Raw genomic sequence first — 25000 nt, 5'->3', positions numbered from 1 at the left:
TGGCACTGCATTAAAACCAGAGAAAGAGTGATAAAATGGCCTGTCTGCAGTTCAGACCTGTCAAATTAGGTGCGTAATGGAAGGAAAGACATGAATAAGAATACCTCTTGAGCAACTGAAATTCTGTATCGAGCAGGAATGGGACAACATTTCATCCTCAAAAACTCTTTTTGAAACATGTTGTGTTAACATGTTAAACATGTTAAAAATGAACATATACTGTATATTCCAAGAAATAGTCAACATTTTAATTTTCAACATTTGACATGTTGTCTCTTTCCTTTCTGCTGCTAAGTATGGGTTTACAAGACATGTATATTATCACATTCTGTTTTTATTTTGCATTTTACACAACGTCCCAACTGATTTGGGGGTGTAAATTGTACTAGAGATCGTACAATTGTGCCACCAAGTGGTTTGTCTACTAAATAATAGTCTTCTACACAGGTTAAAAATACTCAGTTGTCAGTGTCAAACCCTAGATATAAATAATTTAATGAAGTTAAATTAAGTCGTTTAATGAAGTTGTTGTGACTATAATGAGTTTTTGATTCAATCGCTCCTTGTGTTTTTGTTTGTACAGGTTCTTGAGGTGCATGAGAACCTGGACCGGCAGATCCCTGAGGACTACGAGGAAGACCTGAGTGAAAAAGAAAAGGCCATCGTCAGAGAGATGTGTAACGTAAGGAGCTTATCACTTACTTCTCTCTCTCTCTCTCTCTCTCTCTTCTCTCTCTCTCTCTCTCTCTCTCTATGGCTCTCACAATAGACCCTTTCAACCTGTTCCTAGAACATTTCCAGTTGAAATTTTTAAAACCAACACAGATACTTTAAAATGAAATTTTAATCGGACTTTAGCATGATGCTCAAAATATCGACTTTAAAACTTTTTTTTTTTTTTTTGTCCCCAATTTGATTGGCTCAGTGTTGTTTTCTGTGCCCCCGTAAATGCCTTAGGAATGTTTGTTTTTGTTTTTATTTAATTTAAATATTGTACGTATATTTATATTCAATATTCAAGTGCATGTTTTTGTTTTGGGGGTAGTGTCAATATTTGTTTTGGGAATTCTGCATGTCTGTCTTTTCTTGCGAGAGACACGCTCACGCTGCATCTCATCATTTGACAGAGGATTTATATATATAGTATATATTGACAATATATTGAATATAAATATACTTACAATATTTAAATTAAATAAAAACAAAAACAAACATTCCTAAGGCATTTACGGTCTCATCATTTGACGGAGGATTTATATAAGTATATAAGTATATATTGACACTACCCCGAAACAAAAACATGCACTTGAATATTGAATTTGATTTGGGTTCCCTCTTTAGCGGTACAAAGGCCGGCTATTACACGGCTCGTAATTAGTGTCCCTGGGTCGATGAGCTTGGAGTGCTCATGGCACAGTTGTCAATGCAATTAAAATAACTTCACCAGCTAAAACAATGTGTTCCTATTGGAGCTCTCTCAGGAAGCCACTGTGTTTAAAGCCCTGAGCTGAGGTACACAATCCCAGATAAGGATTCCAGGGGCCCCCTCTCCTGTGTGTGTGTGTGTGTGTGTGTGTGTGTTGTGTGTGTGTGTGACCAGACTGGGATCTGGGAACGGTATACTGACACTGTTCTCGCACATATGACCCTGGTATTTTCGCTGCTCTATGGCTGTCAAAAGGATGGCCACAGTGATGAGGTGGGCACACAATGCCACCATTCATGGGCTCCAGTGTCCTGGCATTTAGTGGAATTAGGCCTTCATTCCTTTTGTGTGCCTCTCATATCTGTGTGTGTGTGTGTGTGTGTGTGTGTGTGTGTGTGTGTGTGTGTGTGTGTGTGTGTGTGTGTGTAACATCTTTCTTTTCTCTTTCTCTCTCTTATTTGCATGACCCTGTCTCTTGCCCCCGTCTGTGCAGTTAGGTGGGTGTGTGTGTGTGTGTGTGTGTGTGTGTTATGGCCTTGTGTAATATCTTTCTTTTCTCTTCTCTGCGGTTAGGTGGTGTGGCGTAAGCTGGGTGATGCCACAGGCTCAAAGCCCTCCATCCGACAGCACCTCTCTGGGAACCAGTTCAAAGGACCTTTGTAGCCACAGCATCTAAAGCCAGCACCCAGCGTCTAAAGCAAACAAGCTGCCCCGGAACACGAAACAAGAGAGACCACAACGAAACGTCCACCTCCTGGACAGCCTCTTCCTGTAGAGAGAGATCGACTGGCGAATGGAGGAAGTGTTTGCAATGCTCTTTCTCCTCAGCTCATGCTGTGATCATCTCCTCTCCACTCCTCTCATCCTTCAAAGCAACCACGACAAAACACAAGCAAACAAGACACACACACACACACACAACAACATCTGCTGACAAATCAGTTTTGTGCTATTCTCAGTGTTATACATGCAGTCTTGAGGACAGAACTAATTTGACTAAAATCGGCCATTCCAGGTATTGCTCTGGGGTTGAAACAATGTGCTATTTTGTTATTTTCTTCACCATATTTTCTGATGTTCCTAACATGCGTTCGTGACTCCAGGAAATGTTGGCTGATTGCAACCATGTCTGACCTTGGAAGGCTTTTTAGCCATACTATCTGTGTGGTTGACTGAATAAGCTTTTCTAAACTTAGAACTGCACTTTCAGGAAACACATGAAGGCTGACAAAACATGGCACTATTTTCAGTATATATTTTTTTCTTCTCTAGAGTGAGTGACCATGTGGAAAGTATATATGAGTTTATTAACAACATTCAGTTCCATACCTTGTGCTTCATAACTATAACCATGCTATAAGCATGACTGAATCATTGTAATAATCCTAGTGTCCATCAGATAAAGCAATACAAACCCAGTGGTGTCCGGACCCTCTGCCACTGATGGGGAGTCCAGATGTTAAGGGCCACTCAGGGAACTCAAAGTGTCAGGACCTGTGTTGGCATCAGACAAGGCTGTGCCAAAACCAGCAGCCTCCAGCTCCTCACTTGGGTTTGCACATCTGAGTCAGAATAACCGTAACACATGAAGTCATGCCAAGAATCTTCATTATATGAAGAAGCAGATCTGAAATCTGACAATCATTTTAATGATAATTAAATGCAATTCATGCTCACAATTTCCATCCAGTCATCCAGAACATAGCCTATGTGAAACAACCAGGAACATGAATAAATTGACAATGAGCTGATAGATCCAGTTCGACCCAGTTGTGTTGATTGCCCTGGAAGCACTTAGCTTATCATGCCCCCGCAGCAGGCAAATATGACAGTATGACAGAATGTATAGGTCATGTCAAACGCCAGTGGCAAACATCTAGTTTGATGAGTTCAAATCTTGCGCAGTGTTTTGAGCTGTAGCTGCTGGAGTGAACAGCTCACAGATTGTCATCCATCGGGAAATTCTTTCAGTTTGACAGTGCCGTTAGGGTGGGTTTTTTGGTGTGTACTTTTGGTGGGTTTTTTTGTGGCTATGGATGCTGTAGCTGGGCTAAGAGCACTGTGTTGTGTCCTACGGATCCAAAAGACCGACTGGACAAGCAAATCTGGTTCTTTTGATAGTAGCAACTATGTTGCACCATTATGTTTTGGTACCATGATTGGATTTCAAATTTTCATCTTGGAGCACACTTTTTTCGGTACGAACGACACCTTTTCTGTTTTGACATTTTTTAACTGTTTGGTCTCTATGGTCTTTATTAGTTTGACTTGAGTGCAATCTATGACTGAGAGGGGGACAAGCTACACGGAATGCTTGGTGATGACAGCTGTTTTCAGAATCTTTGATTCTCAGACTTGTGAATGCACATTTAGTGCATTGTATTAGCACATGTTGAGAACTTTTAGCCAACGTTCTTCATGTTTTCGGTGAGGACTAATCAGTTATTTGTGCACTCTAACTGTGTACACTATATGGTCGTACCACTTGAGAAATGAGAACATTCGGTTAAGTTGGGTCATTGGGGACAGATGTCAGACCTTGTGATAACCACCAACCACTGATTTGTGTGTGCAATTATTTTGGTATCTCAGCTGAGGTCTATGTGGAGTTTGTGTGATCTCTGCTTGGAGTTGCATTTCTAATGAGAAGTTTTCACCGAATGAAGCCACACGAACACTCCTGTCCATGTTGTCAATGATCCCTTAGTTAAGTTCTGTCCATGCCATCTATGGTCTCTGAGCTAAGTTATATATTGCTAACAATGTCTTAGCAAAGCTAAATTATCTATGTCTTTGAGTGTTGCAGTGTCATTATTGAAGTCAATATATGTGCACATAGCTCATAACTACTGTATAACGGTGGCATAGAAATAATGTGCATTATGCTGTTTATGAGCTGTGTACCTAAGGCTGATGTGAGTTCCTATGCAGAAACTTGTGAGATCAGTTCATTAGGGCCATTGTGTATTGTTCATGTATTTTCTTGGCCTTGGCACTCAAGGTTTGACACTGTCTCTTAAGGACATTTGCTGCATCTAGTTACCTGTATTCAAATGACAGAGGGTAAATGACAAAACTATTTTTAAATTGGTACACATATGTATAAATGAACATCTGAGAAATTGGGATCGTTTGATATGTAAAATGTGCCCAGTTTTGTTAAAGAAACAGTCCTCATTGAACAGCTGAGCAAAATGATATGAGACATAGATGAAAGGGGGAGAATAGTTAAGAACTAAAGATGCAGCAGGTGTCTTTGGTCTGTGTAAAAAGTAATACATGTGGCCTGCCACAGGTTAATGTCTAAGGTAATATGCATATAGACAAAATGAGCAGCAATCATTTGATGAATGAAGAAATCATTTATATTTGACAAATTAAGTGAAAAGAATGTTGTTTGAATTGATTTGGAATTTAACTCCTATAAACTGTTCTTCAAACGGTAGCCTATATTCTGAAGTTCAGAACTGCTGTTTAAAATTCACCTCAAACACAAATGTAAATACACTTATTTGTTGAAAAAAAAAAAACTTATTTTGAAAAAGTGACCTTTTTAACTGATAGTCTATACACAACTACTGACTTTTTATATATTTGTTCATTTGAAAGCACAAAGTTTAATTGATATTATTTTCTTATATTTTCATTCAAATGCACTGCTTCTTTTGTGACAGTGTGTGGTAAAGTGCTTGTGATTAATTCAATACTATGTTGTAGACTGTCACTATGTAATATTCAGTAAACTTGTATCCTTGGATATACAGTGTTTGCTATGTAAAAAGCCTATTATTCTAGGATATCTTTAGGTAGCATGCAGTCATATATTTTTCATAAGATGTCTGAGAATAGACTGATATTTTAGCATCTGGAAAGGGTTTGGATGGAATGGAATGGTTCTCCTTTAAAGTATTTACAATTAAAATGAAATACACACATTCTTGGGTTAATGTCTCCATCATTTATTATGTCCTTATGCATTTGAAAAAAAGGTACTATGTCGCCATCTCCTGGATGACTGGTGAAGTTGCATAGGCCTACCAGTAAAAAAAATGTTGGAAATGAAAAGATATGTTTGGCAAGAATTTGACTCTCTAAATCATTGCACAGACCTAGACACAAACATACTCTCCAGGAAACATTTACAGGAGGATATGCACAAGTAGAAAGTACATATACTGACATAGGCCTACACACACACACACACATAAAACTAAAACATCAGAAGTTGTCCCAATCTATACTTATGAGTGAAACACTAGCCAAAGCAACACATCTGTTTTATTATAGGCCTACAAATAAAGACATTAGTGTTTGGAAGGACCATTCCATTAAGATGAGGATTTCAGGCCTTCATCTAACAGTGGTTATTCATGTGCAGAAGTCAAGGTACACTCAACATTAGCATTAGCTAGGCTACCTCTGTCACCAGCCTAAATAGCCTAAACCAATGGCTTAGTTATGCATGCCTGAAGGCTGAAAGGAGGGTTATTGTGAATAGTGCACAGTTACAATTTTATACACATCTAATTTATTCACTTGTACCATAAGTAGCCTACAAGCAGAAGTACGTTTTTGTTTATCTCTCTATTTGCTAGTTGACTCTTCAGTAACAATTTGCAGTTAAATGGGTTAGGCCTATAGCCTGTATCACTCAAACTGATGGTTTGTTTTATGTCGTAGATCAGCTAAGCTATAAACCGACTATGAATAAGCAGTTATGAATATAATATAATTTTGTTTTAAAAAATCAGGTAAGGTAATTCACACAATCCATATTTGTTACCATTTATGGCGATTCCATGTCTGCATTTCCATTGAAGAACATTGTTGAATTTAACATGTGTAGTGAAGTCAAACTTGGGAGAAAAGGCGTGTTCACACGACCAATGAAACAGAGCGGAGACGGGGCGGCCTTCAGTTCAACCAATTAGTGTGCATGTCTGAAAGGGGAATATCCCCCCCATAGATTTCTACTCTAAAGCCAATCATAGAATACTTTAACTTGCACATGGTATTTCGTCAGCCAATGACACACTAAAGCACGTACTTGTAGGTTGGGCAACAATTTAGCAATGTCCAATTGAAATTATGTAATTTGCCGTTGGAGGCGTTGGCAAATTCAGTGGGGTTAGGTTGAGCGGTTATTCTCCGTGTGGAAGTGGATTGAGAGCAGATTGACAGGAGGAACCATTGCTGATAATTTTAAGGTAGTTTTTCAGACAAGTATACAATAATGCCTATTCAGTCTGAGCTAGAATAAAGTTGTGTCTGAGAGCAATTTTACAGACAAGTGCTGTGTTCATGAACCTGCTTGATGCGATGTTGCAAGCTAGTTTAGCCAGCTAACAAGTTGCTAGCTTTTTTGCGAGATAGCTTACAATGAAACCTGATAGAAGCTAGCTGGCTAAGTGGCCTCTATTGCAAAGTTTATTACTTGCTAGCTTGGTAGCTAGCGTGTCCACTATGTTAGCTTCAGGCTGGTTAATCCCTTCAATACTTTAGTTATTGGGCGTGGTGACTCAAGTGACTTGAAAAGTAATGTCTTTAACGTTAACAAATCTGCAGAGCGCAAGTTTATGGAAATCGTCTGTCTTGCGTTATTGGACACTGCGGGTTAGTTAGGGTGTGATTTGTTAGGTCTTTCGCTAGTAACTGGTTTAGCCAAAGCCGATGCTATTATTAGTAACCAAACGACCAGTTAACTCGGTAATTTCTGACTGTCAGACACAGGATAGCCAACGAGAATTGCCATAAAATCACGTCAGCTGTTGGTTGCTTGAACTAAGACAAGACGCCATACCATATTGTGAGAGTACTACAGTGGTGGCCTTCATAAGAAACCAACCTTGAGAAGTGAATCTGTAGTCTGGTCATTCATTAATTTGACTGAGTTTGAAACAAATTTGAGTGAGCTTAATGGCTAAATGCCAGATTGAGTCATGCTTGTTGGTGTATAAATGTGTCCATACATAAGAAAATCCATGCTTGGTGCCATTTAAGATTGGTTTCTGAACGAAGAAAGTGGTGGGGAAAGGTGTAAGCGAGTGAACGCGTGAAATGTTAAATGAATGAGCTCATATCATCTTCTGGTTGATCTCTGTAGAATGCAGACCTAATTCCCTGCAGAAGGCCTCCAGTATAACTGTAATGAAGGCAATGGCAGATGTTGTGCATGTTTTAGCAACCTAAACTTGGTTATCAACATCAAAATCAGATGAATTTCCCTTCACAGTTAGCCTACATGTCACGTCCTCTGCTGGGTGGATAACAGTTTAGTTGTCTTTAACAGTTTAGTTGTCCATTACTTTGGCATTCTGTGTTTGTAGGGTGCGTCATATTGCAAATTGTTTATGTGAAACCTCTACTAAACATAACTGCTTTGCTCTGGATTTTTGCCTACTCTGGGAAAGTAGCACTCCTGAGAGGCAAGATCAGCTGAGACCGCAAAGTCAGTTGCAGCACCATCTGTGGTTGCATCAAATGTAAGGCCAGTAGTTTACATGTTTCCTCTTGCACTGAGAACTACACAAACATTTAGACCTACCTCGGTGAAAAACAATTTACATACACAGTATTGAGCTCTAAGAATTACTCAGCATAATCCGTTAGTTTAATTCTGTGCACAACCACTTAAATAAGCTACGCCAGCTGCAGAGAGCAGGAGGCAGAACACCTCGGATAGATAGATAGATAGATACTTTATTAATCCCCAGTATGCAACAGACAGGGGCAACTGTAGTTGAGTGTGATGAGATGATCATTTATAGAGGCAAGGGACACATACTACAGCACAGATGGTTTTGTACAAACCTGCTTTCCTTTTTTAGTGTCTCCTTTAGAAATGCCGTTATTCTCTGAAGGCTTTCTCTGGTATTAATGCCCTGTAGGACTGTGGAAATCAAAATAGGATGAATAAAAGGTCCCACTTTGTTTAAACACAGACGTTCAGTTTTATGCATTCAATCAGATAGATTGTGTGTGTGTATGAAAGTAATCTGCCATTGCGCTCTGACGGGGATGATTTGCCTTTTGCGTTTGCATATACATGATGATATTGCACAACAGAATCACACTGGATTGTTGCTAGGGAGACGCTGCACTGTTCTGAGGCTTTGTTGCATTGAAATAAGGTCAACAAGTGAAAGTAGGACGAGGCGAGAAAACAGCCCACAGGTGCAGCACACACAGGCCTTCATGCTGCAGTCTGTTTTTAAGGCATCTCCACACGCACACACACACACCCCTCCCTCCCTCCCTTCCTGCTATCAGTCGTTTTAAAGCACAGGATTTGTGCTTTTGGCCTATTTTATGTTCAGTGGTTTTGTTAGGATTCTAAAAAGCTCTTAACTTGTTATACCCTTTTAACCTTTCAAACAGCTTTGTTTTTTCCACTTAGTACAGACATGCTTGGCATAGCAATCCACCTGGATGAGACAGCAATGGCTTTAGAGAAGTCCCAGTTAGTCCAAAACTGCTCTCCCAGAGTTATTCTCATTTTTTAAAGTGTGAAAAACACAATGCAGTGACCAGCAATAAACTTTAGCTGATGTCATTTGGAGCCTTGCAAGAGAGCAGTCCATTACATGTTTCCCAGTGTTTGTTTAGGCCTAAATTCGGCCCCTCTGGGCAGTTGAATGTTTTCGGGCTTTCAGTCCAAAGATCAGGCTGCCAGGTCCCGGCCCCCGAGCGGAGCGAGGAGATGAACGTGCTCATTGACTCCCCGTCTCTCAGTGTCTCTCACACTTGTTTTGTTTGGTGGCGTTTTGGCTTCCACTGGGGCTGTTTTTATGCCCCCTTCTCTCTCACTGCACCTTAGAGTAGTGAGTGGTCACCAGGATGCTGTCATGGTTAGCTAAAGGGTTTGTGTTTGTGTGTCCCTCCCGTCTTAAAGGGTTAGTGGCCGTTCAGTGCATTCCATCCAGTCTCCAACAGAGGAGGGACACAAACACACTCTCTCTCACATTCACTCACTCACACACACATGCACACTTACTCGCACACTCTCACTCACTCACTCACTCACTCACTCACACACACACACTCACACACATGCACACAAACACAGGTACGCATAGACACACGCAGATTCACACAAATGCAGACACTTATCTGCTGACATTAGAACATAGAAATACACAGGACACTGTTTGTCAGTGCAAAACACAGGACACAGTATTGTCAGTGCAAAAGTACAGTACGTAGGCCTATACGTTCTAAATATGCTTGCTTGCTTGCTTACACTTCTAATCAATCTGATGGCCCTATGTGTCTGTTATAACAGTCATTTGTGAAAATTTCAAAGTGAGCACAGTAGCTGACTTCAGTGGTGAATACCGCCCTCTAGTGGTCTGTAAGCACTTCACAGGTTAAAATGAGTTGGTCGGACTGTCTATCTAGTATTCTGTTGAACTTCCTGAATGATGGCAGGGGAAAGTAATGGCCTGATCATTAAAGGAGAATTCCGGAGAATTATTTTACATAGATCTCTGTTTCTCGAGGTCATCATGTACTGTCGAAAACAATCGGTTCTACCTAGCTCAAGTTCCTGCAGCTGATGTCTGTAGCTGCCAGGCACCTACAGTGCTACATTCTGGGGGCATGTTCATGAGCCCCCATGTTCATGCCCCCAGTGTGTAGCACTGTAGCTGGAATTCACCTTTAACATGAAAAAAGATATATGCGTCATTCTCTTTTCTTTGTGCTTAATAATAATAACCATAACAATATGCGTCTCTTATTCGCTCCTCTTCTGTTCTGCAGTAAAGCTGCTCATTGGTCCAGACAGAAGATGGGGAAGAAGAGTCGCGTGAAGACTCAGAAGTCAGGGGCCACAGCTGCCGTCTCCCCCAAAGAGATGCTGAACCTCATCTCCGAACTTCTGCAGAGTAAGTGCAGCTCGTCGTCATGGCTCCCTCATCACAGGGGAAGAGGCGGAGGAAGACACTGCCAGGATGGAGTTGAATAATTGTGTCATTTGTTTGGGGGTGTTACTTTTTTGATGTTATCGGCACCTGCAAGCACATTTATTGTTTGTTGCGATATTTAGCCTAGGTGGCACATCATTGGACAAAGCATCTCATAGACTCATAGGCAAACTGAATGAATGCCTTTTTACAGATCATACGATTGCACTCATTTCTTAGCAGGGCTGTGATGAAACCACTTGTGTTGCACCATATTTGTATTTCTATAGAAAGCAACAAAGGATTTAGTTGTATCTGAGCTGGGGAGAGGAGGATAGGAGAGGAGGATAGGAGAGGAGGAGAGGAGAGGAGGAGAGGAGAGGAGGAGAGGAGAGGAAAAGAGGATAGGAGAGGAAGATATATGAGAGGAGGATAGGAGAGGAGGATAGGAGAGGAGGAGAAGAGGGGAGGATAGGATAGGAGAGGATAGGAGAGGGTCCCCAAATGTCAGAAACATACAGAGCTTGAGCCTCTGCAGAACCGTCCACTTATGCAGTTGCTTATGTTCTGTTTCCATATATTAGTTTTACCCTTATGCAGTTGCTAATGTTCTGTTTCCATACATTAGTTTTACCCTTATGCAGTTGCTTATGTTCTGTTTCCATATATTAGTTTTACCCTTATTGACATAAGTAGACTTCCTTTGCAATAAGGACAGGGATTACTCTGACCAAGGACCACTAGTGCATTCCTATAGGCTTTTGTCTGTGGGAGAGAATCTCATTTCCTCCTGTGCGTTATGTCTGGGAATTGGAGACGTTATGAGATGGGTAAAGTTTTCATCTCCTGTTTGAGACCGGGCCTTTGGTAGAGGAGTAACGGACTGCACATTGCTTTCCACACAGTGATGCACTTCTCTTTTTTTTTTACATTGAAATGGTTTAAGCCTTCCTCTTCTTTTCTCCTTTTAGAATGCAGCAGCGCAGCCCCCTCTGCTGGCAAGGAGTGGGAAGAGTATGTCCAGATTCGAACGCTGGTGGAAAAAATCCGCAAGAAGCAAAAAGGTATTCTGTGACCATGTATTCATGCTTGTACAGCCAAAAATCAGTTAGTTACACGTGGGTGAGAGTGTGTCTGTCCGAGGATGTCTATGATGTTTGATATGGTTTGGTAATGTGTGATTGTGTGTGTGTGTGTGTGTGTGTACGTGCACTATGCTGGTGGTGCTGAAGTGTGATGTATTGATATGTTTATGTATCTGGTTGCAGGTATGTCAGATGTTATACGTTGTAGTGACGTACATTATGTGTGTGTGTGCAGGTAGTGTAGATGTGTAGGTATCCCTGGTGTTTGAATGTGTTTAAGGTAGTGTTTGATGGTGTAGGTGCCATGCCAACTGGAAGTCATTTGTTCCTAGGGCCATTGAACTGTTCAATGCCTTTAATGAGGTGTGATAGTTTGATGGTCCACCCTCTCCATGTTTGAGTACTGACTGCCCACTACTGCTTTACTACTGCTAATGCACAACTGAATGCTTTTACTACTGTTTTACTGCTACACTGTTTTTTTCATGCTATATTAGCATTTGATCAACAACAATACTGAATGAATGAATGGCTATAACCCTATTACCTTAACCTGTTCTTGCACTGAAGTTTTTTATATTACCTTGTCTACATTATACTTTACTCTCCTATTTGTCCATATTATTTATGCTGGTCTCTAGACCTTACTCTTGCACTGCTGCACTGTTGGACTAATGTTGGACTACTTTTTGCACCTTCACCATGACACTCACTCTCTTGAGCACCTTGCCATGCACACATAACTAAAGGACTATGGTTGGACTACTGTTTGCACCTTCACCATGACACTCACTCCTTTTAGCACCTTACCAGTCCCGGCCCTGTCACTACAAGCATCTTATGCTTGATCACCCTCAAGCACATTGGACTTTCTTAATTTAATGTATATAGTGCATTTAGTTTAGTTAGTTTTCTTATCTTTCTTATCTTATACTGTCTTTATTGTACAGTGGAGTTTAGTTATATGTTTATACTTATGTTTACCATTTCTGCTGTAAGTGCATGTTGTGTGTGATGTCTGTATGCTACTGAGACCCTTGAATTTCCCCTTGGGGATCAATAAAGTATCTATCTATCTATCTATCTATCTATCCTTCACCCATTGATATACTAATGTGTGTGTTAGGCATGTCGGTGATGTTTGAGGGCAACAGAGAGGACTTCTTCTCTGAGCTGATGACCTGGGCTGCAGACTGCGGGGCCTCCTGTGACGGCTTTGAGATCTCCAACTTTGCAGACCAGGGCTATGGGCTCAAAGCCACCAGAGACATCAAGGTGTGTGTGTAATTCAGCAATGCCACACAACCTCCGTCTAGTCACTACATTAAGCCATTATTGAACTGTACTGGGATTTTTTTTTTCTCTCCATCAAGTGTGTGTGCGTGAGCGTTTGTGTGTGTGTTTACTGTCTCAAAGTGGGTTTACTTCCTCAGATGTATATGTGAACTGTTGAAAATTGTTATTATAATCTCTTTCTCTTACACACACACACACACACACACACACACACTCTCTCTCTCTCTCCCTTATACTCCTAATAGCTAGAACTCCACCTTCATCATTAGTTCCATCTCTGTGCAGATGCTGTCTCATTCCCGTGCCTCAGTCACCCAGTCCAGTTCTCTCCTCTTTTCTCCTGCTTGGCCTGCATCTTGGCCACTAGGGACAGAGGGACTCTCTCTTTTTATCTGTCACTTTCTCTTTCTGTCCCTGCCATGCACATACTGAACATAATCAGCCACCCTACACACACACAAATGCGCGCGCACACACACACACACACACACACACACACACACACACACACACACACACACACACACACTTACTTGATCGAGAAAAACCCCCAGTACAGTTCAATAATGGCTTGATGTAGTGACTAGACGGAAGCTGTGTGGCGTTGTTGAAGATGTAATCATCAATGTGTTTTAAGTGGATTGGCAGGCGAGCGAGTGCTGCCGAGGCGGCAGGCCGTGTTTTCCCCACTGCGGGGGTCTGCATTGATCCTCAGGCCCTGAGTTATTGTCAAATGCCCAATGATCAATTTCCTTTAGAATAACCCGCATATGAGGTGTTTATTGAGCGCTGCAGATTGCTCTCGTTCACTGGCATTGATCCTACTGAGTGGGCTGTAATGAACTGTGAGTGCTGCTGTGGCACCCGTGCTGCTACGATCATTTAGAGGTTGGCGTAATGGGTCCAGCAATCTAACACGCTCAGGACAAAAATCAAACCCTCTGGCTGGTGTGCAGGGATTGGGGGAATGACACACGAAACACATGCACTGGGCCCCTCATTTAAACAGTGGGTAAGTGGGTAAAGTGCAGAGTTGGTCAACAAGCAAAGTTCTTGTGCCTGAACTATAGCTAACTTGGTGTATGTGTGAGGATTGAGCTGACCCATGGTGTTAAATTAGCACACACACGCACACACACATGCACTCACATGCACTCTCACATGCACACGCACAAGCACACACACACACATGCACACACACCGGCACATGCACACACGCACACACATGTGCACACATACACGCACGCACAAACACACATGCACACACACCGGCACATGCACACACGCACACACATGTGCACACACACACACACACACATACTCTCATGCATATGTGCATGCATGTCGATTTTTGAAAATGTGACCAGAAACGATGATTGTCGCAACAGTGACAAGAAAACTGGTGAGAGGGAGAGAGCGATGGGGTGGGATCGGGAAATGACCGTATGGTATAGATGTTGCGGGTCGTTACCTGGACCGTATGGTATAGATGTTGCGGGTCGTTACCTGGACCGTATGGTATAGATGTTGCGGGTCCGTAGCTGGACCGTATGGTATAGATGTTGCGGGCCGTTACCTGGACCGTATGGTATAGATGTTGCGGGTCGTTACCTGGACCGTATGGTATAGATGTTGCGGGTCCGTAGCTGGACCGTATGGTATAGATGTTGCATGTCCGTAGCTGGACCGTATGGTATAGATGGACGGGTCCGTAGCTGGACCGTATGGTTTAGATGTTGCGGGTCATTAGCTGGACCGTATGGTTTAGATGTTGCGGGTCCGTAGCTGGACCGTATGGATAGATATTCTTGGTCCGTAGCTGGACCGTATGGTATAGATGTTGCCGGTCCGTAGCTGGACCATGTATGGTATAGATGTTGCATGTCCGTTAGCTGGTATGGTATAGATGTTGCATGTCATTAGCTGGACCGTATGGTATAGATGTTGCGGGTCCGTAGCTGGACCGTATGGTATAGATGTTGCATGTCCGTAGCTGGACCGTATGGTATAGATGTTGCGGGTCCGTAGCTGGACCGTATGGTATAGATGTTGCGGGTCCGTAGCTGGACCGTATGGTATAGATGTTGCGGGTCCGTAGCTGGACCGTATGGTATAGATGTTGCGGGTCCGTAGCTGTACCGTATGGTATAGATGTTGCGGGTCCGTAGCTGGACCGTATGGTATAGATGTTGCATGTCCGTAGCTGTACCGTATGGTATAGATGTTGCATGTCCGTAGCTGGACCGTATGGTATAGATGTTGCGGGTCCGTAGCTGGACCGTATGGTATAGATGTTGCGGCCACTCGTGCTGCAGCGGTCCTCTGTGTGTAACGTGTTTGTGATGTCTGTTTTCAGGCAGAGGAGCTCTTTCTCTGGATCCCCAGAAAAATGCTGATGACTGTGGAGTCAGCCAAGAACTCTGTCCTTGGTGAGTGTGTGTGTGTGTGTGTGTGTGTGCGTGCGCATGTGCGCATGTGTGTGTGGCTGACCGATCAGCGCTTTGACCGTTGACCTTGCACATATGCTGCCACGTGTGTCACCTGCTCTCAGGTTAGAGTTCTCTCAGCAGTACAGCACAGGTGTGCTGAACACCCTCGCCTTCGCCCGAGATCATCTCTCAGAGGGCAAGGCCACACATAGCTCTCTAAACTGCTCCTGTATAGAGTTAGTGCACTAAACTCAACAAAGATTTTTTGAGAAGGTTTTTAGGATTTTTAGGATCTTTCTGGCTGACTTCTTAGCTAGTATGCTTAGAAAACAAACAGTTCTCAAAGCATACTATGCTGCTGTTTCTACTCTGTGGAGGTGCTACTTCAAAGGTTATAAGACCTAGACGCAGTGCTGGCATACTAAGCATGTATTCATTTAGAGGCCATTTGATTTACATACTGAATTGATTCAGTGTAGAAGAAGTATGAGAAGGTTTCATTACGGTCTTGAAAAGCAGGCCTGTTCTACAGTAACTGTTATGAACTTGGACACTGGTTTATGTGCATTTCTATATTGATTTGATGAACCTTTCTTCATATATGCTGACATGTGCCCCAACTCTACTCTAATATGTTGTGTCTATGATGTCATGAGGAAAAGTCCTCAAAAACGTCCTCCACACTGTACTCGATAAGGGATGGACTTGGCATCAAAGTCGTCCTCCATCTTCATCTTAGCGTCCGCATAAGTAGCTGCTTCTGCTGCCCCTATCAGGTCAAATGTCCATCTGGCCCGGCCTCAAGCTGCTCTCTCTCTCTCTCTCTCTCTCTCTCTCTCTCTCTCTCTCTCTCTCTCTCTCTCTCTCTCTCTCTCTCTCTCTCTCTGTCTTTCCCTCTTTCTCCCTCCCTCCCTCTTTCCATCTCTCTCTCTCTCTCTCCCTCTCGCTCTCTCTCTCTCTCTCTCACTCTTTCCATCTCCCCCTCGCTCTCTCTCTCCCTCTCTCTCTCTCTCTCTTTCCCTCTTTCTCTCTCTCTCTCCCTCTCTCTCGCTCTCTCTGTCTGTCTGTCTCTCTCTCCCTCTCTCCCCAGGTCCCCTGTATGGTCAGGACCGCATCCTGCAGGCCATGGGCAACGTGACGCTGGCGCTTCACCTGCTGTGCGAGCGTGCCAACCCAGCGTCGCCCTGGCTGCCCTACATCCGTGCGCTGCCCGCCGACTACGACACGCCGCTCTACTTTCAGGAGGACGAGGTGCGCCACCTGCTGGCCACGCAGGCCATCGCCGACGTCCTGAGCCAGTACAAGAACACCGCGCGCCAGTACGCCTACTTCTACAAAGTCATCCAGGTGAGGAGGTTGGTGCGTGCGTGCATGCGTGCGTCCGAGCGAGGCAATCACAGGTGTCACAAGCGAGTTCAAGATCAGTCTTGTACATTTGTACAGTTTTGTACATCTACTACTACAAAGGCATTTCGATGATGGTTTGTGTGTGTGTGTTCACACGGGCCAATTCAGACATCCTCAGGTAGTCCTGGATAGGGCTGTCACTTTACGTTCGAAAATCGATTGCACAATCGATTGGACCAAACAACACAAGTTTCGAAACCTAAAATAGGGAATCGATTTTAACCAAATATGTACACTATTAATTTTAAACGAATTAAACAAATAAAAAAGATAGATGTAACAAAATTCACAAACAAGAATATAAGAATGTAAAAGAATTCCGAAGTGCAGTAAGCATTGCGAAAGCTAAGAAGAAAATTCCCACCAATTTTACGCACCGGAAACAGCTGTTTCAATCAGCTGCTGTGCTGCTCGTGTTTTGCCAAAAAATGGAGGACAACGCAATCAACCTGTGCGACATGTAGAGAGACGAGTGATAGGCCCTAATAACTTGAGGAGTTCGATTTGGAAGTACAGTACTTCGGATTTTTGGTATATCAAACTATTGAGAAGAACAAAGCGGTAGGCTATGCAAACTGTGCAATCGAGTTCTACGTAGCCGAAATTTGTTTGACATTTCTAATCGTAAACACAGACACAGCTACGTTGAAGCCTGCAGTCATGTTTGTCACTGATTTTATGGCAGTCCACTCGGCTTACTGTTTTTCGAGAATGTTGCACTCCTGTTTGTCATTGTGCACGAAACTTCACGCCAATAAATCATCAGAAATATTGCTTGCGTCTACAAGTGCCCTCTTTACATTCGTCCTAATGCCTGTTAGTTGTTTGTGGACTGGTCTATATTTGGCATTGAAAATGGAAACGTCTTTAGACATAAAAAAAATCGATTTTACAGTCGATTCAGTGAACACTTATGTCTCAAAAATCAAACAGGATTTTTTCACAAAAGTGACAGCCCTAGTCCTGGAACACCGTGTACCAGTATGCCTGTCCAGATTTGTTTGTCAAGGAATGACCAGTACACTATTCATTATCCCTTACTTACCAACCCTTACCTTAACCCCAGTCCCAATTAAAATCTAACACTGATATGCAGATAACAATGCATTTAACAGCTAATCAGATTTCATGTGGTACAAAGTCAAGTAGGCAACATGTTTGCCAAAGCAGGAAGCCGTCTTTTTGAGGCGTGTTCTCTGTGTCTGCCATCTTATGGCATAAACCTGCCCCAGCCTTGTTCAGCAGGGTCTGTCTCTCTCAGCCCTCTCCTCTCTTCTCTTCTCTCCTCTCCTCTCTTCTGTGAGAACTGGGGCTCTTCTGAAAGCTTCCCAGCCACTGAAGTCTGCGGTCTTGCCTGAGATGGGCCAGCCTGAGCTGCTGAATGAATGCCCTCTTGCACTCAATTTCAACGGTTGTGATAAGCTGCCATTGACACGGCTCACCGTGCTGCCAGCAGTGACCACATGTGACCAGCAGATGGCGCCATACTCACACTGCTCCTCATGTGAAAGGAGAGTAAAGTGTTGTCTTATTTTACTGCATGTCTTGTCACAGGGACAAACCACTGATTCTTGTGTCACATTGTGACATTTCTCTCACAGTTTAGAAGAAACGCCTGCATTTTGTGTTGGGGGGAAGATAATCTTAGATTAAATGGAATTATTCACAGAAGAAATTTAGAATTGTAAGTACGCTGCGTATAAGTAGATTTGAGACAAGTTGACAGTGCTGTTAATCTGATACCATAAGCAGTGTCCATTTATATTTCCTTCAGGCTAGTTGCTGGCATAGTGTCTTGCTGACGTACTGACATTTGATCTGTGAAGTTTTGTTTTCTTGAAACTGTTGATGATTTGTTGTTAGTGGCCCGGGAAAATGACCAGAAGTGATTTTTTTTTTTTTTTTCCCCCTTGTGTTGTAGCCAGAGTAGCTTGGTGTCATATTGATATTTTGTGTACTCGTAGTGATTGTCATTTGCTGTAAGGTGAATCATTTTGTTCACAGCTTTGTTCAGGCCTAGTCTTTTGATGAGGTTTCGGTCATGAAGATCGCTCAGTCTTCTTGAGAGCCATTTTCTGTTTCATTGCCATTGGAGCAGTGGAGTAAACTAGAAAAGCATTTCCTGAAGGAAATACAGTGCATGAAAATGCTAAAATATGATGTAAAATATCATACAGAGTAAAAACAAACTATATTGGTTGCTAGGTAGATGAGGTTTAATATAGTTGGAATGACTGAACAGTTAAATAGGTGGATAGTTTATATGGTTAAATTATTTGCTAGGTAGATGAGGTTTAATATAGTTGGAATGACTGAACAGTTAAATAGGTGGATAGTTTAAATGGTTAAATTATTTGCTAGGTATGAGGTTTAATGTAGTTGGAACGACTGAACAGTTAAATTAAGGTTTTGCTCCTCCGTTCTAATGTTACGTCACCGTTTGTTTACAACTAGAGTGGTAGGCAAGAATGGTAGGCAAGGCACTGCAGAGTGGTTGGCAAGCCTACAACAGTCGGGTTGCATAGGCTACACATAGTTACAAATAGCTTCAAAATTGAAATTTTAATATCAAATATTGACCGGGATGCCGATCACTTGTGTAGGCCCACAGTTGGTTTTACAACTAGATGTACCGCAGAGCGGTACAAAATATGACCGCCGCCCAGTCCAGCACATATTTTCCACAAAAAGAAATCACGCTTGAAAGGCCTATATGATTCTAACTGTCTCAACTAAATTGCATTATCCACACTCAATTCTCACTGGTATCTGCTAGACAACAAGTACCAAAACATGATTAGTTCATAGATTTCACATGTAAAATTAATTTTATACAACCCCACCTCCATCTTGCCTGTTCATAATTCTGAGAAATTCTTGATTGTTTTTGTTATGTTTATGTTATATGTGTGTGTGTGTGTGTGTGTGTGTGTGTGTGTGTGTGTGTGTGTGTGTGTGTGTGTGTGTGTGTGTGTGTGTGCCTTCGTGCTTGTGTATGTGCCTGTGCATGCAAGCCGTACATATGTCTACTGTGAGAGTATGTGTCATACGTATGATTACTGTGAAATGTGTGTGTGTGTGTGTGTATCTGTTTGTGCACATGAAATGGGTTAACATGACCCCTGGAGGCAATCATATGGAAAAAAATGGTCATCCTAGGCCCTACAGTTCTCAAGATATTCACAGAGAACTGTATCTGCCCCACCTCCTTTTCGGGGTCCAGTCCAGCGGGGGCTACAGATCAAAACGAAAAATGACGGTTCCATGCTATCCATGTGGGGGTACATGCCCACCAAGTTTTGTGTACCCGGTCTTTCAGTGTCCGGGAATCCTTGTTGGTGTCGCCACTAAATGTACACATAAATTATTTTATTGTAAGGCCCCCATGAACGAAAACACACAAAACTTGGCATGCATTCGAGGGTGTCATAATGATCCTACACTTTTAATTTCGTGCAGTTTTGACCTTGTCAGCCAGAGATATTGTGATGAAAACACCAAATTTTTTTGCTTTTAATTTTTTAACTAGGTGGCTTTTTATACATGAAATAAGTGGTAATGGGATGGGTTGACATGCCCCCTTAAGACCAACATACATAAAAAAGGTGGACCTCCTAGGCCCCACGGTTCTCGAGATATTCACAGAAAACTGTCTCCGGCCACCTACAGGCCAGTTGGTGTATAGTAACATAAATTAATTTATTGTGTGCCCCCCCATGAACGGAATTCCACAAAACTTGGCGTGCTTACAGAGTGTGTCATAATGATCCTACACTTCCAATTTCGTGCAGTTTTGACTATGTTAGGTCACAGATACCTTCAATTACAACACCTCATTTTTACTTTTTTGTGTTTAACTAGGTGGCGCTATACATGAAATGAGTGGTTATGGAATGGGTTGACATGGCCCCTTGAGATTAACATACAAAATAAAAAATGGTCCTCCTAAACCCTATGGTTTTCGAGATATTGACAGAAAACTGTGTCTGCCCTACCCTCCTTTCGGGGGTCCAGTCCAGCAGGGGGACTACAGATCAAAACGAAAAACGATGGTTCCATGCTATCCATGTGGGGTTACATGCCCACCAAGTTTCGTGTACCCCGGTCTTTCAGTGTCCCGGGATTCATTGACGGAAATTTGGGCATGCGAAAAAGAAGAAAAAAAATAAATAAAAAATCTGACTAAACCTATATGACCGCCGCTTCGCTGCGCGGCGGTCATAAGAAGAAGCAAAAAGGACTGTATATCCATATTTGGTATAGTTCTATATATACAGTCTATGTTACACACGGTAGCATGGTTTGTTTATTAGCCTGGTTAGCATTGACACTTAACACTTACAGCTAGCTCTTCATGTGAGTAGAAGCACAACACCAGTTATCCTGACATAAAGGTTATCACCACACGGTTTACATCACGTTCCGTTATTACAAAAATATGTTAAGCCAGTTAAGCAAATTGCGTATTGATCAGTTAGATAGAGCATCACAGTCCCGCCCACAGGAGTTTCCGGAAGTAAGAATTCAATGCAATTTCTCCATTGACAATTCGGGTATAAGCCATAAAAACTTAACTGCACATGGTAGACTCAAAACCAGCTACGGCTGTACTAAGCGATTGTGGATGCTCATATAGACGCCAAAAGTTCACAGGGCACTAGCCTTGTTTTGAGATAAATGTCTTTTATTCGCGATGTCTTGGATAGTACTTCATTACCCACAATCCTGAACAATCCCACAATCCCACAGTGATGCCTCTGATTGGTGGAAAGGCTGTTAAGGTCATAGTTTGAAACTTTATCAGCAAAAATTATTGACAACGATGGCGGAGTCTTTTACTGCCTATGGCGAAATTCTTAATGTGAATAAAAACTTTCTAGACGAACATTGGTACTTGTATCAACAAGGATTGTGGTTTATATATCACACGAACTTAGTCAGGGCCAATACACCATCAAATAGAACACTGGAAATGCTAGTTTGAACACTTAACTTTTCAGGTAGCCGATAGGCTAATCATTAGCCTTTCAAACATTTGAATGTCATTATAATGCTGCTAACATTATCCTACATGCTGCAACACAGGTATGAAATATATTATGTTTTAGTGACCTTGTTGTTTCTATGAATATGAATTGTTGTTTATATGAAACATCAATTTAGTCGAGGCATAAAAAGCCCTGTATATCCCCATTAAGTACTTAAACCTTTGAACTAGCTAGCTAGCTGATAGCACAAGCTGGATGCTACCACCGGCTAGACACTGCAGTAAAATGGTTAGCAAACCGTCCATGCCCCCGTGAATATTTCACTGTTTCAAGGATGAAATCAAGAGTGTCCAAAGGGGTGAAAACCACTTTAAATCGGGTCACGTTATTGACTGTTGTGTGTCGAGGGTCAGCTTGTGGGTTTTGTAAGGGCCAGCATGAGGGACAAGACCTATCAAACCTACGAAGTTGTGTGGTGAGTTTTGCAGGGAGGTTGGTAATGCTAGTTAACATTAGCTAGGCTACTGTAGCCTTCATACTGTACGAGCCATATCATCAGTCATTAACCTAGAAATACTTCTTCGTACATTTAATGAACATTTTGTGTAATAATTCACTGCAAGTTAATAAACTGAATATGGTGGTCCAAGAGCAGACCATGCACCGGTCCATGCATCAGGATGGCCGTCAGATATGAAGCACTGCACAATGTTGCTAACGTTAACGTTAACCGGTTTCACACACACGATATAAAATACACGATGGTAAATATAACATTCAATACCAAAACACTATTATTTACACGATTACTCCTGAAATAACTGCTATTAACTATATTAAAATCATTGTTTGGAGGAAAGGGTTCGCGTGCTGTAGCCGGTTGGAAATGATTTCGCGCTGGTTTGTGCTGCTTATATATTATTCAGTGAGGCGCGGTGGTTTATGGGATGAGTAGTTCCTTCGCTCGGAAATGAAAATATGTACACAGTCTTGTACCTTTGACTTTTTTTTGGACTTTTTTCACTTTCGAAGCGATATGTTGTATGCTTATGAGTTACGCCGTGAGCTGATTAGCCTAAGACATGCTCTAAAACTCTTTAGATAACGGGTTTTTCAAAAGCGTCAATGGGAGAAAATGAATGGGAAATTTACTTCCGGAAACTAAGCTCTCTCGAAGGAGGGGCGGGACTGTGATGCTCTATTAAGCATAGACATAATATACATAGACGCCGCGATCGACCACTGCTCCCTACTAGCTGGACGAGATTTGGAGCCGCCATCTTGGACCCGGTCATCCACTCCACTCAGTGTAATCTGTTTGGCCGGTGCAATGAGCTGTCAGCACACTTAATTAATCATATCTCACTGAATACCGAACAGATTTTCATCGCTTTTTTTTTTGCAAAGGTCATACATGTAGCTATGATACAGGCCACATTGTTGAAAATACAAAATACAACCAATAGTACGGTAATGTTAAATCTTACTTGTGAAAAGTAAATCCCCAGTATGGTCCGCCGATTTGAGCAGGAACATGCTGCACAGTGCTGTCATCTTGTGTTTTCTGCTGCAACGCAATGAGGAGTATGACAGGTCCAAGATGGCGGCCGCATTTCTTGTTTCCAGCAGCCAATGCGGCGTCTATGTATATTATGTCTATGCTATTAAGCGCCCAAACATGTGACGTCACATGCAGCTGTAGTTCCATCACCGCGTTAAAAGGACATTTTGAGTAGTTTTTCATAAATAGTTTAAAAAGTATAAAAGTTATGTGGTGATTTTTTATAAAGCCTCCTGACAAGATATTCTGTAGTAGTGCTAAAAAGATGTTCTATACATTGGGCTACTGTGTGTCCTCTGTTTGGTGAAAGAGCAGGGGTAAATATAGCATAAGTGAGGGGCCCAGAGGTTTACCTATAAGGATATGAATGCATAGGAGAGACTGGACATCCCTAGCAGTTGTTCAGCTCAGGTCAAAGGTCCTTTGTAGAAATAGAATAACTACCTAGGCAAATATGTATTACCATAAAAGGCACGAAGGACATAGGAGGTCTATTCTATTCTGAGTGGTGAAAAACAAGTGATGCTACTGAAAAGAGGTATATAAGCTGTGTGAGACATAATGCTTGTAGTTGGCTTCGCGAACCCATACTCAATGTTGGATTAAAGCTACACCTTCTGCAGTATCCTGTTCCTTTGTCATAATTCTTCTGATTACGAAGTAGTTAATTATAATTTAACACAACAGTTACAAAGATGAAAAATACAAAGCCCAGATGTCCTAAGTAAGACCTACGTAACATAGTTTGAATGAAGTTTCTACGTTAAACGGTTGAAGCTGCATTAACTGCGTTAGAAGAAGAAGAAGAAGCCTAGGAAGAACAGTACAGTGCATTTTCATGCACTATAATGATATCGTTGATGAAGTGATATCTCTTTGATGAAGTCGACTCTATTATTATCAAATGTAATTCATGATTTAGATATTGTGATGGAAATCAGTAAATATGCAGATTTGCGGGTATTAAATGGCATGTGGAAATGATGATTTATTTCGATTTATTTAGGGCGTCCCTGTGATCAGGCCAATAAATATTACCCTCTTTGTGTTTCACGCCAGGGCTATTAAAGAGGCAATAAAAAGACTCCGTTCTTCCGAATTACATTTTAAAACCTCCGATCATCTTGGTTGTTCCTTTCATTAGATGACTGTCAATTAGAAAAAATTGTATCCACCGCACTGTCAAGATAAGGCATCAAATATTCATGTGGCGATGTTAATGTATTTGTCATTTTTCCCACTAGTCTATTGACATCTTTTGGTTATTAAACGTTGGGCTCCCCACAGCAGTTAAATTACTGGAACATGGTTTATTGTACCTTCGTCTGCTGTTCGCGCCTAAAACAATTAATATTCCTGCCATTTATGCACATTAGTACATAAATGACACTATTATTGCCATTACCGTGAGCATCTGGGCTTCTTGTGTATTTGTGTCTTCATAACCCTCATTATTTCAACACATTTCATTATTTTTTTGCCTTCTACTGCACTTTTTTGACGTGTGAACAGTAGGTGGCAGTAGTGGGCTGAAATCGTTTCCATCTGAAGAGCATTCAAAAGTTCACTGTCTGCTGCTGTGGAGACGGCAAGTCCTCAGACGCTTTTGAGGAGGAGGGCTTGTCCTCAGTGCAACCTCCGCTACGTCTCAGGCCTGTACGCAGGCATGACCTGGGAAAGTGTGTGTCGTGTGTGTGTGTGTGTGTGTGAGAGAGAGAGGGAGAAAGAATTGTTTTGCAACAGCAGAAAGCCAACAGCCAACACACACTCGGACTCCTGAATCTCTTTCAGACTCTGTGACTCTGTGTGTGTGTAGAAGGAGAAAGGCAGTCTTTGAGTGATATGTAGGTATAACTCTGTTTCGTGCATGGCTGGAGCATCAGGGTCCATAGTGTGAGTGTGTGT

At 42.1% G+C, this 25000-nt stretch overlaps 2 protein-coding genes and 1 long non-coding RNA gene across 4 annotated transcripts in view; 2 read left to right on the top strand and 1 right to left on the bottom strand.

Annotated features, from left to right (window-relative positions):
• The window catches only part of ccdc85ca (coiled-coil domain containing 85C, a), a 50804-nt gene extending 45443 nt beyond the window's left edge, over positions 1-5361 (top strand). The window contains exons 5-6 of the mRNA XM_048270791.1: positions 584-682; positions 2000-5361. Of these exons, the coding sequence (XP_048126748.1) occupies positions 584-682; positions 2000-2089 (189 nt within the window). The 3' untranslated portion in view covers positions 2090-5361. The remainder of the gene's footprint in view (positions 1-583; positions 683-1999) is intronic.
• Positions 472-23073, bottom strand: LOC125312322. The gene is made up of 3 exons (XR_007196602.1): positions 23022-23073; positions 2842-2988; positions 472-640 (listed from the first exon to the last, which is right to left on the bottom strand). It is a non-coding gene; the product is annotated as an uncharacterized LOC125312322 (long non-coding RNA).
• Positions 6521-25000, top strand: part of setd3 (SET domain containing 3, actin histidine methyltransferase) — a 48540-nt gene continuing 30060 nt past the window's right edge. For both annotated transcript variants that reach the window (XR_007196601.1, XM_048270789.1), the window contains exons 1-6: positions 6521-6633; positions 10187-10311; positions 11301-11393; positions 12541-12689; positions 15067-15139; positions 16230-16486. Coding sequence is in view for 1 of the 2 variants with exons in the window: in XM_048270789.1 (XP_048126746.1) it covers positions 10215-10311; positions 11301-11393; positions 12541-12689; positions 15067-15139; positions 16230-16486 (669 nt within the window). In the remaining variant the exon portion in view is untranslated. The remainder of the gene's footprint in view (positions 6634-10186; positions 10312-11300; positions 11394-12540; positions 12690-15066; positions 15140-16229; positions 16487-25000) is intronic.

This window comes from Alosa alosa, chromosome 19 (genome assembly GCF_017589495.1).
Source record: "Alosa alosa isolate M-15738 ecotype Scorff River chromosome 19, AALO_Geno_1.1, whole genome shotgun sequence".
Classification (NCBI taxonomy): domain Eukaryota; kingdom Metazoa; phylum Chordata; class Actinopteri; order Clupeiformes; family Clupeidae; genus Alosa; species Alosa alosa.
The sequence above is the reverse complement of the archived record's forward strand: the minus strand, read 5'-3'. Positions and strand labels throughout refer to the sequence as shown.